This window comes from Sminthopsis crassicaudata, chromosome 1 (assembly GCF_048593235.1).
Source record: "Sminthopsis crassicaudata isolate SCR6 chromosome 1, ASM4859323v1, whole genome shotgun sequence".
Classification (NCBI taxonomy): Eukaryota; Metazoa; Chordata; class Mammalia; order Dasyuromorphia; family Dasyuridae; genus Sminthopsis; species Sminthopsis crassicaudata.
The window spans coordinates 221,150,922-221,168,195 of record NC_133617.1 but is presented as its reverse complement, the minus strand read 5'-3'; the positions used below and the strand labels follow the sequence as shown (position 1 = coordinate 221,168,195).

General features: G+C 36.2%; 1 protein-coding gene across 1 annotated transcript in view; it reads left to right on the top strand.

Moving 5' to 3' along the window:
- The first annotated feature begins 13,576 nt into the window (after window positions 1-13,576).
- APCDD1 (APC down-regulated 1) overlaps window positions 13,577-17,274 on the top strand; it is a 53,346-nt gene continuing 49,648 nt past the window's right edge. The window contains exon 1 of the mRNA XM_074274894.1: window positions 13,577-14,580. Coding sequence (XP_074130995.1) covers window positions 14,523-14,580 — 58 coding nt within the window. The 5' untranslated portion in view covers window positions 13,577-14,522. The remainder of the gene's footprint in view (window positions 14,581-17,274) is intronic.

The following is a 17,274-nucleotide window of genomic DNA, read 5'->3' as shown; positions in this document are numbered from 1 at the left end:
TCACCTTGGAAAGAAGGGATATAAAAAATCAAGAGAATTCCAATTAAGAATTAGGATAACAATGTGCCTTCTTTTTCAATTCCTGCTCTGTCACTATTTCTATACACTAGAGTACAATTTTATCTGGACCTGCTTTAATAATACTAAAGAAAATGATGGACACAATCAGCTATACCCAGAGAAGGAACACTGGGAAATGAGTGTAAACTGTTTGCACTTTTGTCTTTTTTCCCAGATTATTTTTACCTTTTGAATCCATTCTTCCTGTGCAACAAGAAATTTGGTTCTGCACACATATATTATATCTAGGATATACTATAACACATCTAACATGTATAAGACTGCCTGCCATCTAGGGGAAAGGGTGGAAGGAAGGAAGGGAAAAATTGGAACAGAAGTGAGTGCAAGGGATTATGTTGTAAAAAATTACCCATGCATATGTTCTGTCAATAAAAAGTTATAATTACAAAATAAAAAATATTTAAAAATTTAAAAAATAATACTAAAGAAACCTTATTTGCATAACTCTCCTCATTGATGGAGAATGAGGAATGCTTCATTCCTATATGAGGAGCAGAATTGGCAAGATCTTGAGAGAGAGTAGATCCTAGATTCTTTTGTTTTCTGGCATAGAGACAACATGATGTAATTCAGGCTTTCTTCAGAGAAAGATTTTTGAAGGAGGGTAAACCATCACATATACCTTAAACTAGCTAACATTATTAATTAGGATTCTTATAATACTAGATAATTTCTATAATCCCATGTTTTAGTTCCCCTTTTCTTCATTACTTACTAGCTATATGGCCTAGAATTAGTCATTTAATTTTTCTAAATGTCAGTTTTTTATCTATAAAATGAGGGTACATCATAAGATCAAATGAAAATTTGTATTTATCAAATGAAATTTGTATGTATGTATACAGCTTTGTAAACTTTCAGATCTTCTATTACTATATTATTATTGTTATTACTACCCTGCATGGAGGTTATTTTCCCAAATTCATCCTTCCATCAATCAATAATTTATTAAGTGCCTATATATTCTAGATACTATGCTAGACAGAAGGGATAAAAAGACAAAAATGAATTTAGACATTTCCTCTGGGAGCCCACATTCTAGTGAGGGCAGAAAACATGGACACACATAAGTATATAGAAAAGAAGTATGTAATTGGTATTACTGCATTCAAGTTTGGTCTCTCCATTCTGCTTTTTGTTAATTCACTTCAATTAAGCACTTTTATGAATACTGATGTTGCTGATCTTCCTTTTCATTCCCAATGAAGATTAACCATAAGATAGTGCCTTTTATCTGATGCTATAATTTGATTTACTATATCTCTGTATCTAAAGAATCAAAATGCTCAAATAATAATTCTAAAGATATTATTTCTTATTATGTGGATTATGGTCCATGATCTCATTGGTGGAGATCTAGTGTTGCCCTTGGATGGGAAATATGGCTGATAGTTATTATGGATGAAACTGAATGACTTCCTAACTCTAGCTTCTCAATTATGGAAAAAAGTGAATATTTTTCTTGCATATAATCTTTCTATTTTGGTCTTGACTACAGGCTTCTTAAACTTTTTCTACAGGTGACCCCTTTTAACCTGAGAAATTTGTACATGACCCCAGGTAAATAAGTATATAAAATAAAATATAAAATAAAATTTACTGATAATAAATTATAATTATGTAAAGCCCACATTCAGTTATAAGACCCCATATGTTTCACCTCCCACAGTTTAAGAAGTTTTAGTCTAGAGCTTAATGTCATTTGAAACCTTTTCTTATAAGCTGTTGAAGAAATCTGTTTACTTGAAAATTTTTTTCTCCTCTTGACAATTTATGTGACAATGACATGTGACAGCATGCAGTTCCACATCCCCAATGAACTTTTTATATTTAGTATAATAATTATAAGTAAATACTTAGCACAATTACAACAAGTAGATTCCCAATATGGGTAAGATATTGCTCTGTGCTGTGAGGCAATATGGGGGTAGTAGAAATAATACTAATTTTGGACTCCGAAGATTTGAGTTCCTGTCTTATCTTCTAACATTTACAGTCAACATGATCATAGGCGAATTGTTTCACCTCAATGAGTCTCAGTTTCCTCATTAGGAAAAAAAAATTAGAATTAGAGTTGGAAAAAGCCTTACAGATGAACTAATCCAACTCCCTGATTTTACAAATGAAGAAACTAATAACAACAGATCACATAATGGAAAAAAAGAAGTTTGTAAATGTGATTTTTCAATAATATAGAAAAATATGTATCCTATCTTCAAGGAGTTTACAATTGAACTGGGGAGAGATAAATCAATGGTTTTCCAAGTAAAATGCATGACATAATACCTAACCTATTTATGCTTTATATATTGATTCTGAAAACAATCTATGGATCTTCATAGGGATCATTGGATATTTATTCCAGGCTGAATATCAGTTCCCAGATGACATATTCAGAGATTTATTTAGAAGCACATACATTGTTAAAGACCTAGGTTTTACTTCCCTAGGTTCTATTTTCTTGTGCAATGCAGCACAAGAGCGACAACTGTTTTCTACCAACACAGCTACTTTGTAAGAAGTTGTGTCTACACAATATTCATCAGTTGAATGAAAAATTAAAAATCCAATTAAATACTTAGTTATTTCCAAACATTTTAATGTTTAGTATGTAGGATATAATTTATTCAATTCTGTTGCTTCAGGTCCAGGATTAAAATAAAAAGAGACAATTATAGATCAACTAACAGTTTATAAAAGTTGGTTTACTTAGCCATTGAATGGAAAGAATAATAAATAAGACTACGGCATCAGTTCAGGTAGACACAACCCTGCCTTGTCTCCACATGAAAACCTGTCTAGTCAGCAGGGTGTGTTAGATGTGGTGAGTCAGATGGCAGTGGGGCATATGCCAAGTCTAAAGGGCACTTAGTCTTTCTGGGTTGGCTTTTTATACCTTAGGTGACCAGAAAAGAATACAAATTACTTGATTCTTAGCTTTTTGGATACATCAAGTCTCAGAGACAGCTTTTTTGCCTTTTAAGGGAAAGAAAAATCCCTAGCCTAACTTACGTGTTGGATATTATGCCTTCATAGACAGTATAAAACCATCTAGATGAATGTCTGATTAAAAAAAAAAATCTTTCATCTTAATTAGGTAAATATTCCAGTGATGATCTAAAGGAAAGAATACTGTATTTAGAATTAAATTCTACTTTTGACTAAGAGATGTTGGTAAATCCCTTACCTAGTCTATGTTTTAGTTTTCTCATGTTTTCAAAAGTGTTTAGAGGTCAAAGAAATAGATTTCTAATTAATAGCATTTTTAAAAAAGGAACATTAGTGTTTATGGTTAAGGGGTTGACTTTTGTGAGAGAAGTACTGTCAAAGATATTATTAATGATATGGTTGATTAGAAAAGGAAGTGAACCAGTCATGTGGAAAGAGAAAGGGATAACAAATGAACAAGCCCAAGTCACATAATGGTATCTATAAGAATTTAAAGGACCCTGAAGGGGAAACACTCAGTTGGAACATGGCTGAACAAATTAAAGATACAGTTTCAGACTTTCATAAACTCTTAGATTTTATGAAATCCTATAGAGTGAAGAGTTGAGCACCAGAAGAATAGCTTATATAATAAAATTATAAAGACAAATAATTTTAAAAGCTTCGTTCTCTTCAGTGCAATGATCAACTGTGATTCTAGAGAATTATTAAAGATTATGCTATACAACTTGAGAGGGCTGCATATTGATTAACTCAAGAAGCACAATGAATATACATTTTTACATGGCCAATTTGGAAATTGCTTTGTTTGATCTTGCATATTTCTCCCCCTCAATTGAAGTAAAGTGGTGATTAGGTAAGAAAATATGCTTGTTAACTGAAAAATAATCTTTTAAAAAACCCAACAACAACAGAAAAGATATTAAACTAACCAAAAAACTTCCAGAATATTTTTCTCTTGAATATATATGGAAGATGAGGCAGCTAGGTGGCGCAGTGTATAGAGCACCAGCCTTAAATTCAAGAGGACCAGAGTTCAAATCTGGTCTCAGACACTTAACATTTTCTATCTGTGTGACCCTGGGCAAGTCACTTAACCCCAGCCTCAGAAAAAAACAAACAAACAAACAAACAAAACAAATATATATGGAAGATTTAGACAAGAGTTACTCAAAAATGAGGAGGCATGATTAAGTTGTGATAGGTACCTTTGGAAAGACTACCTACATTGATAAAATAATCCATCTATTAAAGCAACATATTAGAGGCAAACCATGATACTATTAACATATCTCTATTGGTAATTATAAAGCTAGAGGGAAAAATGTCACTACTTAAATGGATTTATAACATTGGAAAGTTGGCTTCTCCATCATTCTAACATGAACCTTATCATCTTGGCATTCAAACTTTATCTGTACTATCTGAATGGAGGGAAGAGTAGAGACAGCTTCCCCAAACATCCATTTAATAAGGGACCCTGGGCAGCCATCTTCTCATTTTCTCACTTAAATATACTTCTTTGTATTTCTCCCTCATACCTTTATGACAGATACCTTCCTTTCCTCTCCCTGCTTTTCATCTCCCCTTAGATTCTTGAAAGTAAGGACTGTCCTTTTTCATATTTGTATTCCTTGCATTTAATACAATCTGGCACTTAATAGGTGCGTAATAATATTTATTGATTGACTGAATGATGGAAAAGAAGAATTTACAAAATGAGAATATAACAACTGAAAAATGAAAGTGATTATTTTTTGGATCCATTTTTGGCAAAAAAAAAAAAAAACAAGATGATATAAATGTCTAGGGCAACTGTTGGTCTTCAAATATATCTGTCCCACATTACAAATTATGTCATGATAAATCTTTAATTATCTAGAGCCCTTATGAAATAAGTTTTTCCAAATATTTATCCTTTAAAACAGCAACTTTTTAAAATTTTATAATTATAAATTTTTTGACAGTATATATGCATGAGTAATTTTTTATAACATTATCCCTTGTATTCATTTTTCCAAATTTTCCCCTCCCTCCCCTAGATGACAGGCAATCCCATACATTTTACATGTGTTACAGTATAACCTAGATACAATATATGTGTGTAAATCCAATTTTCTTATTGCATGTTAAGTATTAGATTCCAAGGATATAAGTAACCTGGGAAGATAGACAGTAGTGCTAACAATTTACATTCACTTCCCAGTGTTCCTTCTCTGGGTGTAGTTGTTTCTGTCCATCATTGATCAACTGGAAGTGAGTTGGATCTTCTTTATGTTGAAGATATCCACTTCCATCAGAATACATCTTCATACAGTATTGTTGTTGAAGTGTACAGTGATCTTCTGGTTCTATTCATTTCACTCAGCATCAGTTCATGTAAGTCTCTCCAAACTTTTATGAATTCATCCTGCTGGTCATTTCTTACAGAGCAATAATATTCCATAACCTTCATATACCATAATTTACCCAACCATTCTCTAATTGATGAACATCCATTCATCTTCCAGTTTCTAGCCACTACGTAAAGGGCTGCCACAAACATTTTGGCACATACAGGTTCCTTTCCCCTCTTTAGTATTTCTTTGGGATATAAGCCCAATAGCAGCAATGCTGGATCAAAGGGTATGCACAGTTTGATAACTTTTTGGGCATAGTTCCAAATTGCTCTCCAGAATGGCCAGATTCTTTCACAACTCCACCAACAATGTACTAGTGTCCCCGTTTTCCCACATCCCCTCCAACATTCATCATTATTTGTTCCTGTCATCTTAGCCAATCTGACAGGTGTGTAGTAGTATCTCAGAGTTGTCTTAATTTGCATTTCTCTGATCAGTAGTGATTTGGAATGCTTTTTCAAATGAGTGGATATAATTTCAATTTCATCATCTGAGAATTGTCTGTTCATATCCTTTGACCATTTATCAATTGGAGAATGGTTTGATTTCTTATAAATTAAGGTCAGTTCTCTACATATTTTGGAAATGAGACCTTTGTCAGAACCTTTAACTGTAAAAATATTTTCCCAATTTGTTACTTCCCTTCTAATCTTGTTTGCATTAGTATTGTTTGTACAGAAACTTTTTAGTTTGATGTAATCAAAATCTTCTATTTTGTGATCAATAATGATCTCTAATTCTCCTCTGGTCAAAAATTCCTTCCTCCTCCACAGGCCTGAGAGGTAGACTATTCTCTGTTCCTCTAATCTGTTTATGATCTCATTCTTTATGCCTAAATCATGGACCTATTTTGATCTTATCTTGGTATATGGTGTTAAGTGTGGATCCATATCTAATTTCTGGCATACTAATTTCCAGTTTTCCCAACAGTTTTTTTTCAAATAATGAATTTTTATCACAAATGTTGGTATCTTTGGGTTTGTTAGACAGCAACTTAAAAAAATTAACCTTGATGGAAATTTTTTCTTTTCAATGTATGTATTTATTTAAAAATAAATTAAAATTTAAAAAAATTATCCTATGCCCCAACAAAACAACAGGGAGGATTCAAAATATGTAACAATAAATTTCAATTTAAAAGAAAGCATATATAATAACAGAAGATATTGTATTGATAACTGTCCATCTTTTCTTTGCTTTTTTGTAGATTTTCTTTTGTTCTCTGCTGTGCACTTGGATGGGAAGATTTCTAAAATAAACTACAACTCTATTTGAATATATGCTCATTAAATGTGAAAAAAAGAAGGAATCACAGATAATATTGACTAACCTTTTTATACAGATAGGGAGAAGAATTATAGAAGTGACTTGTACCTTATGCAACGAATAAATAATAGAGTGAGAATTCTATAGTAACCAAGGTCTTCTGACTCTGAATGCAATGCCCTTTCTGCAATATTTCATTTTTGACTTTTTATGTAGACTATGCCAAACATAATTGAATTTTTCCTGGATGATTCAGGGCCATTATTAGGAAATCATTTTATACACCGGGCAGCTTTTAGGCCCATTAAATTGTGTTGACTGCTTGTCCTGTGCACAGTATTCCCTGATACCTGTGATTTTTCAGTATCTTTGTCATTTTCTTCCTTTTAATAGCTTTTAAATATACTTCTTCACTTCCACAGACTGTCAGCTATCACTTTCCATGGCTGTCAACAATCCCACCTCTAGCATCTCTTGTAATAATCTATAGTCTTGGAAAGCAGAGCACCAAGTATGTTAAAACTGCAATGTAAATATGAGTGGATTTGTAGTGAATGATGGCCTATGTGATTCTTCTTGATCCAAACTGTATGTAACTATTGTGATCTATAATTTGATTCTTTAGAGGCCTGATTTGTTGACATTGTGGATCTTATATTCTGGATAGCTGAAATACAAAGAAGCTGTGTTATCATGCATATATCCAGAACTGGTCTATATGTGTATGCATATATACATATACATATATATATATATATATATATACATACATGAAGATAAACACATTAACCATTCATACATTTGTATAAACATATACATAATGAAATCTTGATATTAGAAGGAATTCATTATCAAAAATCATAGTTCACAGAAAAATGGAGCTAAAAGCAACCTTAGAGAAAATTTCGTTTCACCCCCTATTTTTACAAGTCATTATCAATTAATTTAAAACTTAAAAAGTCTTGGGATCCTTTTCAGTTAACTAGATAAGTAGCAGCAGTATATTTCTATCTAAGAATTAAAACAGAAACCCCCAAATCTTAAACTTCATGTTAGCTTAAGGATGTTGGAAGATTTTTAATACGTTAAGTGATTTACTAAACGACTCACACAGGGAGTTATGATTAAAACTCAGGTTTCTAGGAACCCCGAACCCATTGTTCTTCCCTTAATATCATAGTATCACTCTCCCCCTCCCCGTTACTCCTTTTTATCATCATTATTAGTATTAGCAGAAGCATTAGCATTTATAATAAGGTTTACTAAGCACTTCCCTCACAACAAATTTGAATGATGGACCATGCAGATATTATTCTTTCCATTATACAAATGAGAGAACTGAGGGCAAGTTATTTGATCCATGGTTATTTAATTAGTAACTGTTTAAGCAATTTATTTAGGTCTCTCCTGAATCCAAGACCAAGACCTGAATCCAAGATCTTTCCACTACACTGAACACCTAATTGTTCAGGTCACTAGCCTAACCACATATAGAGTTCACAGAAATTAAAAGTGGCTTTCCCCCCAGATTTACCGTCAGTGAGCTAGAGAAAGATCTTAGCAGAACCCTTTCTTAAAACTGGAATCCAGTAGCGCTAAGAGGAAAAAAAAAACTTTGAAATTTCCATTTTTAGAAATAGTTATTCTAATCAATATAATTTCCCCTAATCATTAACTTTTAAAAATTATTCACCAAATCATTCATCCAATCTTCTATTCAGCAACACTATTTATTGATCATCTACTATATTTAAGTTAATCACAAAAAGTATAACTGAAAATAATGTCACTGACTAAAGAATACTATCACTCTCAATGATGGACAGAAACAACTACACCCAGAGAAGGAACACTGGGAAGTGAATGGAAATTGTTAGCACTACTGTCTATCTACCCAGGTTACTTATACGTTCGGAATCCAATACTTAACATGCAACAAGAAAATTGGATTTACACACATATATTGTACCTAGGTTATACTGTAACACATGTAAAATGTATGGGATTACCTGTCATCGGGGGGAGGGAGTAGAGGGAGGGAGGGGAAAATTTGGAAAAAATGAATACAAGGGATAATGTTATTAAAAAAAAAAAAAAGAATACTATCACTCTGGCTAATTTTATCTGACGGATTCTTTAGAGATTTAAATAAGATAATTTAAAATAATTTCCTCAAGGGTTTAGCATCAACATCCAGCCAATTTAGTTGTTTTCTAAGAATCAATCCCTTGCTTTATTCTGCCTTGCCTCATGTTTTTGATGGAGGTCTTTTTCAAAGACCTGTAACACTCTTACTTAAAATAATTGGATCCATTCTTCAGAAGTCTCTTGGGCTCTCTTTAAAATGTAGCTTAATGTAACAATTCTTATTCCTCCAGCCTCTCACTACACACTGTTGAAACTAGAATGTAAGAGTCTACAAGTGGGTTTCCACTAGTGTTGTGTACTTGTAGATTTCAACTGCCCTAATTGCAAAGTCTCTTTGTTTCCTAAGTGCAACTTAGTACAAAGAGGATTCAGTTGCTTGTCTATAAAATTAAAGGATGAGACTAGATGGTCTTTAAATTTATATGGAAGAACTGATGATCCAATGGAATCAATTGATTGCCTTTTATGCTTCTCATATGACTAAAAAGGAAATCATGTTTTCTAAGCATAGATTTAGACTTGGAAGAAACATTAGAAGCAATCTAGTCTGAGGCCTCATATTTTGAAACTGAGCCCCAGAGAGGGGATTTTTCATTGTAGTGCTTTGTCAATTAGTTAATGATTGCATTATACACAGATGTAAACAATAACAATAGATTATACTTTGTATAAGTTAACTTATTTCCCCCTATTTTACAAAGGAGGAAGCTGAGGCCTAGGGTATCAAACTTATTTTTCCAATACACCCCAGTGTGTGAGTCAGGATTTGAATTCAGGTCTTCCTCAGTCCAGTCTAGCACTTTATCTACTATTTAAGATACCAGACACTGTGGTCCTTTCTCTAAATAAACTTCAGCTCTACTGCAGAGAGCACAACTCATGGACTGGCCACATTTTTCAAATGACAAATGCACGGTTACCAAAAAAGATTATTTTTTTGGAGAACATAGCAAGTGTTCACAAGGTGGTCAGAAAAAGCAACACAAGGATACTTTCAAGGTCTCTCTTAAGAACTTTAGAATTGATTATATGATACAGGAGACACTAACACAGGACTGTTCAGCCTTAGATACTCTCATCAAAGAAGATGCTGTGCTCTATAAGCAAAGCAAAATTGAATTAGTTCAGAAGAAATAGGAGATGCTTAGAGTTAGGGAAGCCATCCCGAATGTTCACAGGGACTATTTGTGTCTGACCTGTGACAGAACATTGCAAGTTTATATTGGTCTGATCAGCCACAGTAGATGATGGCAATTTTGGTCCCCTTGGAGAATGAGTCAACAACCAATCATCTGTTACACCAGCCCTGCCACAGAACAGTCATTTGTTACTGATATTGTGTGAATTCATTAACAATTTTTCCATGCTCAACTATGATTGATAAAAATACATGTGTAGAAAGAGAATAGGTTGCTCATTGGATGGAGCCAGGAAAACCTGCCTGAATTTAAATCCCACCTCAGACACTTTACTCACTCTGTGATCCTGGGCAAGTGTGCTGTGTGACCAAAGAGTAAACTCTGATTGTCTAAATATACTGGAGAAGGAAATGGCAAACTGCTCCACGATCAAGAAAATCCCATGGACAATATTGGCATATTGAGGTAACAGGTTCACAGAATTGGAAATGGCTAAACAATAACATAGTTTGTAGGGTTTTCAGAACCCTTTTACAATACAAGTTCATCTATTTTTCGGTGAAACTTCTATCAGCAAATTATTAATTTATACCTGTAAAATGGTACAGTGGATAAATCATTAGGTCTGGAGATAGGAAGAACTGATTTCAAATCTATCTTTAGGTACTTATTAGCTGTGTGATCCTGAGTGAGTCACTTAAACCTGTTTACCTCAGTTTCCTATCTCTAAAATGAGTTGAAAAAGGAAATGGCAAATCACTTTAGTACCTTTGCCAAAAAAAACCACAAATAGGGTCATAGTTGAAGGGAATGTTTATAGGAGCAAGCAGTTTGGATATTCTGGTAACAGCTTAATTCAACTTAGTTCAACACTTAGTGAGTAGATGAAAATTGAAAAGTGAAAAATAATAGAACATTAGTTCCTTCATTAAAAAGTTTACAAGGAAGGGGCTAGGGCAGAATAAAAGATTTAATATGTACCCAAATAGGTAATGTCATAAAATTTGAGGAAGAGATAATTTGGTTAGAATAAAATATATAATACACTTGAAAGACTAAATAGGGATAGGGATAGGCTCTAGACCTTTGATCTTAGTGTAGAAATATTACCTAGCATTTTTACTTGATGGCTATTTTCATATTTTAATAAAAATGCTGAGGTCATTCACATTTGGAGCATAAAAACTCCTTTACTTTAAATTTAAAACCTACTTAGTTCTTGAGGAATATTCAAGTTCCACAAACTGTATTCTGCCTCCAAAGCCTAGCAATACTCTTGAGCAAATTATCAGGAACAAAAAAAGTCAACTCCAGAAAGACTTAGCAGAGCAAGACTAACTCAAAGTAACGTTGATGCTAATAGGCATTATTATGATTACCATCACTATGTGCACACATTGGGAGCCTTTCATCTTCAAGCTTTGCAAACATTAACACATTAATTCTCATAACATCCTTATGAGCAAAACAGATGGCAAGTTGTATTATACTTTATGTTAGAGATAGGAATATTATAATGATGGTAATAATAACAACAATAATACATCAAAATTTCAATCAGTATCAAATTACTGGCATACCAGAAAAACAAGGAAAGGTGTCTGGAATGGGTCTGCAAGAGATAAATGAGTTTTCTTAAAGAAACAAAAGAAGTTTAATTTTTCCCCCCAAACATTTTCTCAACTATTTTCATTGTGTGAAACTACTGGGCTGTCACTGAAGCCTAGATAGTTCTTGAAGCCTAAGGAGATTAAGGGTTTGAGTCATTCCACTGTTCAAAGAGGCAGAAATCACACTGGGGAAACTGGTACTTTAAAAAGATGTCCAAATTACTGTTGCATTTATTTGTGAAGAAAGCCCTGGCCAATTGAGTGCGATGAGTATGTTCTGGGAATGCTTGTATGTTTCATGGTAAGGAGATGATTTTCATGCCATATGATAGCAATCCTCTTGCAGCAGTGAGAATGAATGATAGTTAAACTATCCTAGAAGCCTGTCTTTAAGTCAATCACTTGTTATAGGGTCATAAATTACAGTTGGAAAGGACCTTAAAAGGCTAATGGTCCAACCCCTTTATTAAAAAAAAACAAAAAAAACAAAAACAAAAACAAACAAACAAAAAAAAAAACTGATGCCCGAAAGAAACTTCCCAAAGTCTTCCCAATAGTAGTTAGTCCAAGTATTATTTGAACTCTCAATATTCTGACTTTCTAACAAAGCTCTTTCCAGAATACTTTCACTAAGTGAGAGGATGTTGAATTAAAGTTGAACTGAGTTGAATTAAGTTGCTATCAGAGTACCCAAACGCTTGCTCCTGCAAAACTGTTTGCCATGCTCTGGGGAATTACGAAATGAGTAGAAAATATAGTTCCTGCCCTCGGGGCTTTTATGAAATAGATCATAAGTGAATAACCCCCTAATACAAATAATGTATATACAAATTCCATTCATTCACTTAGCAAATATTTATAGGGAGGGGTTCTTAAAGTCGAAGGCACAGGGCTAGACAATGTAAATGGAGGTCTTTGGGACTGATGCAGAAGCCAGGTGAGTTTCCCAGAAAAGAATTCTAAATGGACTTCAGAGGGTTCGACAGTGAGTTTTTCATATCTTCCAACTGATCTTTAAAATGACAGATCTATGTTTTCAGGAAGGGGGAGGGGAAAAACAGGCTCATGCTGCCTACACCTTTCTCTCCACAGGTTGGGACCTGTGACATAGGCTCATGTGCTTACTAGAGGAGCCGAGGTACTAACTTGTGGTGGTAGTTAAGACATGCTCTATTCCTGCTAGAATCCTCAGAGCTCCAGCAATCACACTCCTGAGTTCGTTCTCTGTCTGTTTTTGTTTGTCCTTGTTTCTCTATTTATCTCGATTTGTCTTTTTCTTCCCCTCTGTCTCTTGTCTTTCTGTGTCTGTATCTGTTATCTCTGTGTGTGTGTGTCTCTCTGTCTCTATCTGTCTCTGTCGGTATCTCTTTCCCTCTCTCCCCTCCCCATACCTTTTCATAAAAACAAAACAAAACAAAACAATAAATATCCTCAGTCAGATCAGATATATGATTTTCAGCTTTGGTAAGTCAGAGTTGAATTAGCTTTGGACCACCTTTCTCCCACGAAGAACACAAACCAGGATCCTGCCACTGTTGGGATGAGAGGGAAAGTCTACAACTTAGGTCCCCTACAGAGTCCCAGAGCATAGGGGAGATGGGAGGAGGAGGGAGTCATAGAATTTAGAGCTGGAAGGGATATTAGGAAGGGAGGACAAAACTTTGCTTCCTACAACAGCGAGGCTGGGAGTGCCCACCAGCTTCCAGCAACTCCGGGGGACTGGGACGGGGGCGGAGCGGGCAGCTCTTAGAAGCTCCGCGGGAGGCTGGGCAACCCGGAGACAGGAGAGGGGAGAGGGGAGAAGTGGGAGGGGCTGTCCAACCCGCCCTTTCAAGTCTCTCTCCCTCCCTCCCTCTCCCTGGCGGCAGCTGGGGGAGATGAGTGGCGCTGAGTCGCCTCTTCCCTGACCCCTCCTCTCCCCCCTGCCCCTCCTTCCTCCCCCTGCCTCTATTGCCGCCGCTGCAGCACGGGAAATATGAAGAGTAGGTGCAGCTGCAGCACTGGTGGTGGCTGCAGCGACTGGGCTCAGAGAGCGGAGCTGGGCAGAGGCGGAGCGCGCGGCCGCGGACGCCCTCCGAGACACCAAGACGCAGAGGCGGCTACCGGGGTTCGGAACCGGGAGGACTGACAGGGATACCAGCGGTGGTTGTAGACTCCGAGAAGTGACTGCGGCGGCCCCTGAATCTGCGCCTCTCTGAGTGCGCAGTTCCTTCGCACTGCAGCCGCGAGTCCTCCATCCCCGGCCAGTCACTGACCCTGTGACAACCCGAGCTCCTGAATCCAGTCCGGCGCTCCACTGCATCCCCCAGACCCAACTGTGGGAGATCCACCGAGACATCCCCCAGTCATCCCGCTGCTGCCGCCTTCTTCCAGGCAGACGGAGATGGAGTAAGCGGTCCCCGCGCGAGATCAGGCAGAACTTTTTTGGAAACCCGAAGCGAAAACTGGAAAGCCAAGTTTCTGAGAAAGGAAGAAGGAAGCGAAGAGGGGACACTGTAGGGAAAAAGCCATCCAGAACCTCGACTCCGCCGCTCGCCCCTTTTTCTGGGGGCCCAAAGCACCTCCTTTGTCCACCGCCTCGCTGCCTCTTCTGCAGCCTTGAACGCAGCCCCCCACCAAAAGCCTGCGCTGCTGATTGACCCAGGACCCTCCAGGGGCCTCGGCTTGTTGATCGCAGCTCTTCCAGCTCTCTTTCATCTAGCTTGTCAAGTTCACCCAGAAGGGAGTAGTGAGCTTTTCTTCCGGCGTGGGGGTGGAAGGAGGGAAGAAAACGCCAGAACTTTAGCATCACTTTGATGCGAAGAAAGCCCAAAAATTGCACTGGAAGAAAATAGTTACTGACCATCAGAAAAGAAGAGGACAGCCTATTGGGCTCCTGGAAGAGGAAGTGAAAGGGAGGAAGAGGAGTTGGTATAGAAGAAAAACTAGAAATGTCCCATCTCTATTTCAGCCTGGTCAGATACCTGTTCCTGGCCCTCCTTTTACATGGTGAGTGCTAATATTCCCTCTTCAACATCTCCCCTCTCTTTCTCCTCTTTTCTCCACCCCACCCCCAACAAACAAAAATACTGGTAAATATAATGCTCATTTATAATAATTAATTAATTATCCATGATAACAGATATGGTCAAGCTAGGATATAGAATTATTTGGGAATAAATCACAAAAGTATGAATTATTCAAATTACTTAACTTTCCTGGGGCCTCAGTTTCTTCATCTGTAAAATAATAGGTCTGGAACACATGGCCTCTGAGAAACTTTCTAGCTCTAGTCTAGACCTTTCCATGGTCCTATGCTAGTTCTGAAAGGCTCTAGGAAACCTCCAGTTTCTGTCACTCCCACTTTTCCTGCATCCATGTGAGGATTCCTTAAGTCTTTGCTGCTTGAGTGGTAAGGCAAGCTTGTTGACTTCCCCCTTTCTTTTTACCTCCAGGGTCAAAGAGTTTGCCAAAATTTTGGCAAATGTTCTTATTCCTTCTTTAGCATTTTCAACTATAAGCAGAGATGCTATAATTAAATTATGTGCCTTGTGGTCATTTTTTAAAATGTTCCAAAGCCCATAGAATGACTCTTACTGTGGTCCAAGTTTTTTATGGGACTCTAAAGAATAAGAATGATCTTTTATGGAAAAAAGTTCCACGTGCATTTTATCTCTAAATTTCTTGGAAAAGTATTGGTTAAATTATTCATTTTGGTTCTAAATGATAGCTGCTCATTTGATTCAATTCTTAAGTGCCAGTGTTGTTTCAGATTTCCAGGCATACGCATTTCTGAAGTCTTTGAATGCAAGTTGAAAGTAGCAACACATAATTTACCCAATATTTACTCATCCAAGGAAGGTCTTACAGAGATTATCTGAATTTAAGGTGCTCTTTTCCTCATGTTCTGGAGTGATTTGATTTCATTAAATTTTCCACACACCCAGATGAGCTTTGCCAAAGGATCCTAGGCTTCAGCTCAGAAATATTATTTGCCTTTTGGAGGCAAATTCTTTGAGGAAAATTGGACAGATTAAAAAAAAAAAAAAAAGATCAGAATTACATTATATCCCACAAAGTAGCTGCTAGAGCAATATTGTTTGACATAGCAGTAGCAATAGAATATATTGGTAATATTTTGGGGTAAAACAGCTTGCTGTAGTGTCCTTGCTGAATAAGCACACTGCTCTTGACAGAGGATTTGCATTTGAATCCAAATTCTGTCATTTACTAGATATATGCAGTCACTAACTCACTGAGCCTCTGTTGTTTCATCCAGAAAATGGGGATAATACTCATAATACTTAATTTACAGGGTTGTTGTTAGAAAAGTGTTTTTTAAAAGTGTATGTTATTATCTTTAGGATCAGTTCTTGTTTTGCTTCAAAAAAAAAAAATGCAAAATACTGGAGTGAAACACCATGGCTGGCTTGCTGCAAGATGTGTCTCTAGGGGTACTCATTCCTCTTCCTTGTTAACAACTGAGTTACATCACTGGTGATCAGTGGGTATATGTGTAGGTTGTGATTATCATCCAAAATGAAATTATTTTTATCAGGTTTAGGGCAGGAACCTGGCCCTGGAGAAGATGTAGCTCATCTTAGAATCCACTGAATTCTTGGAATCACAGGAAAATGCTTTAACTGAGTAGGTAGATGCTTTCTTTATAGGCAGCCTGCAGACTGCCCAGCTTCTAATGCCATAGGCTGTGTCAGGCTGTCTACTTAAGCCAGACCTTCCTTATAGCCAAGGTGTACTTTCAGACCCAGTGATTTGGAAGTTTAAAAGTCAGAATAGAAGTCTTGCAGTTAGAGGGCAAAAGAGAGAAGGTATAATTATAGGGTTGGACTCCCAGGCCCATCTGCTTAGAATTACAGAGCAGTTTTAATCTTTGGCTGAAACATGAAACAAATCAGAGCCAATGAACAGATCAAAACAGCAGCTGCCACCAAAAGAGAAAGAGAGATGAAACAGGGGAAATTGTCCATTTTCTTTCATCTATAGTTATATCTTGTGAAGGAAAAAAAAAAAAGCATTCTAATGACCTTAAAACAAAAGAACATGGAAAGTTAGCTGGAGTTAAACACTTAAAAAAAAAAAAACACAAAACATCATTACTAATTGAATTAGAAAAGTAATGAATGACAGAATACTTACACTTGCTGCTTAATTCAGGCATAGCATCATTTCCCTGCTGCCATCTTTTTTTAAGAGGTAAATATTTTTAGAGTTACCTGACCTAACCAATTCATGGCTAGGACAGAATATTCTGAAATTTCTTTGAGCATGATGAGTGACCATAGGAACTCAGATGATACTTCAGATTATTTATGTTTCTCTAATTTCTATATGAAGATGTATCTTATGGTCCACATCAAGTTTCTTAGGACTAGAAGATAAGACAATCTTAGAGAAGTATAAATCTTATTTTGAGTGAGAAAGAATCAAAGGATTTGAGGTCTAGAAAATAACATGTAGTCCAAGGGTCCTTAATATGGGGTCTGTGAAAAAATTTTTGATCATTATTATAGTATAGTTGCTTTCCTTTGTAAGCCTCTCTCATTTTTTTGTGTATTTAAAAACATTATTTGTATAAGGGGCCTAGGTCTCACCAATCTGCCAAAGGGAGTCCACAACAAAAGTTGCTCCTTATCTAGTCAAATCCCTTTGATAAGATTCAAACCCTGGTCTTCGGACTATAAA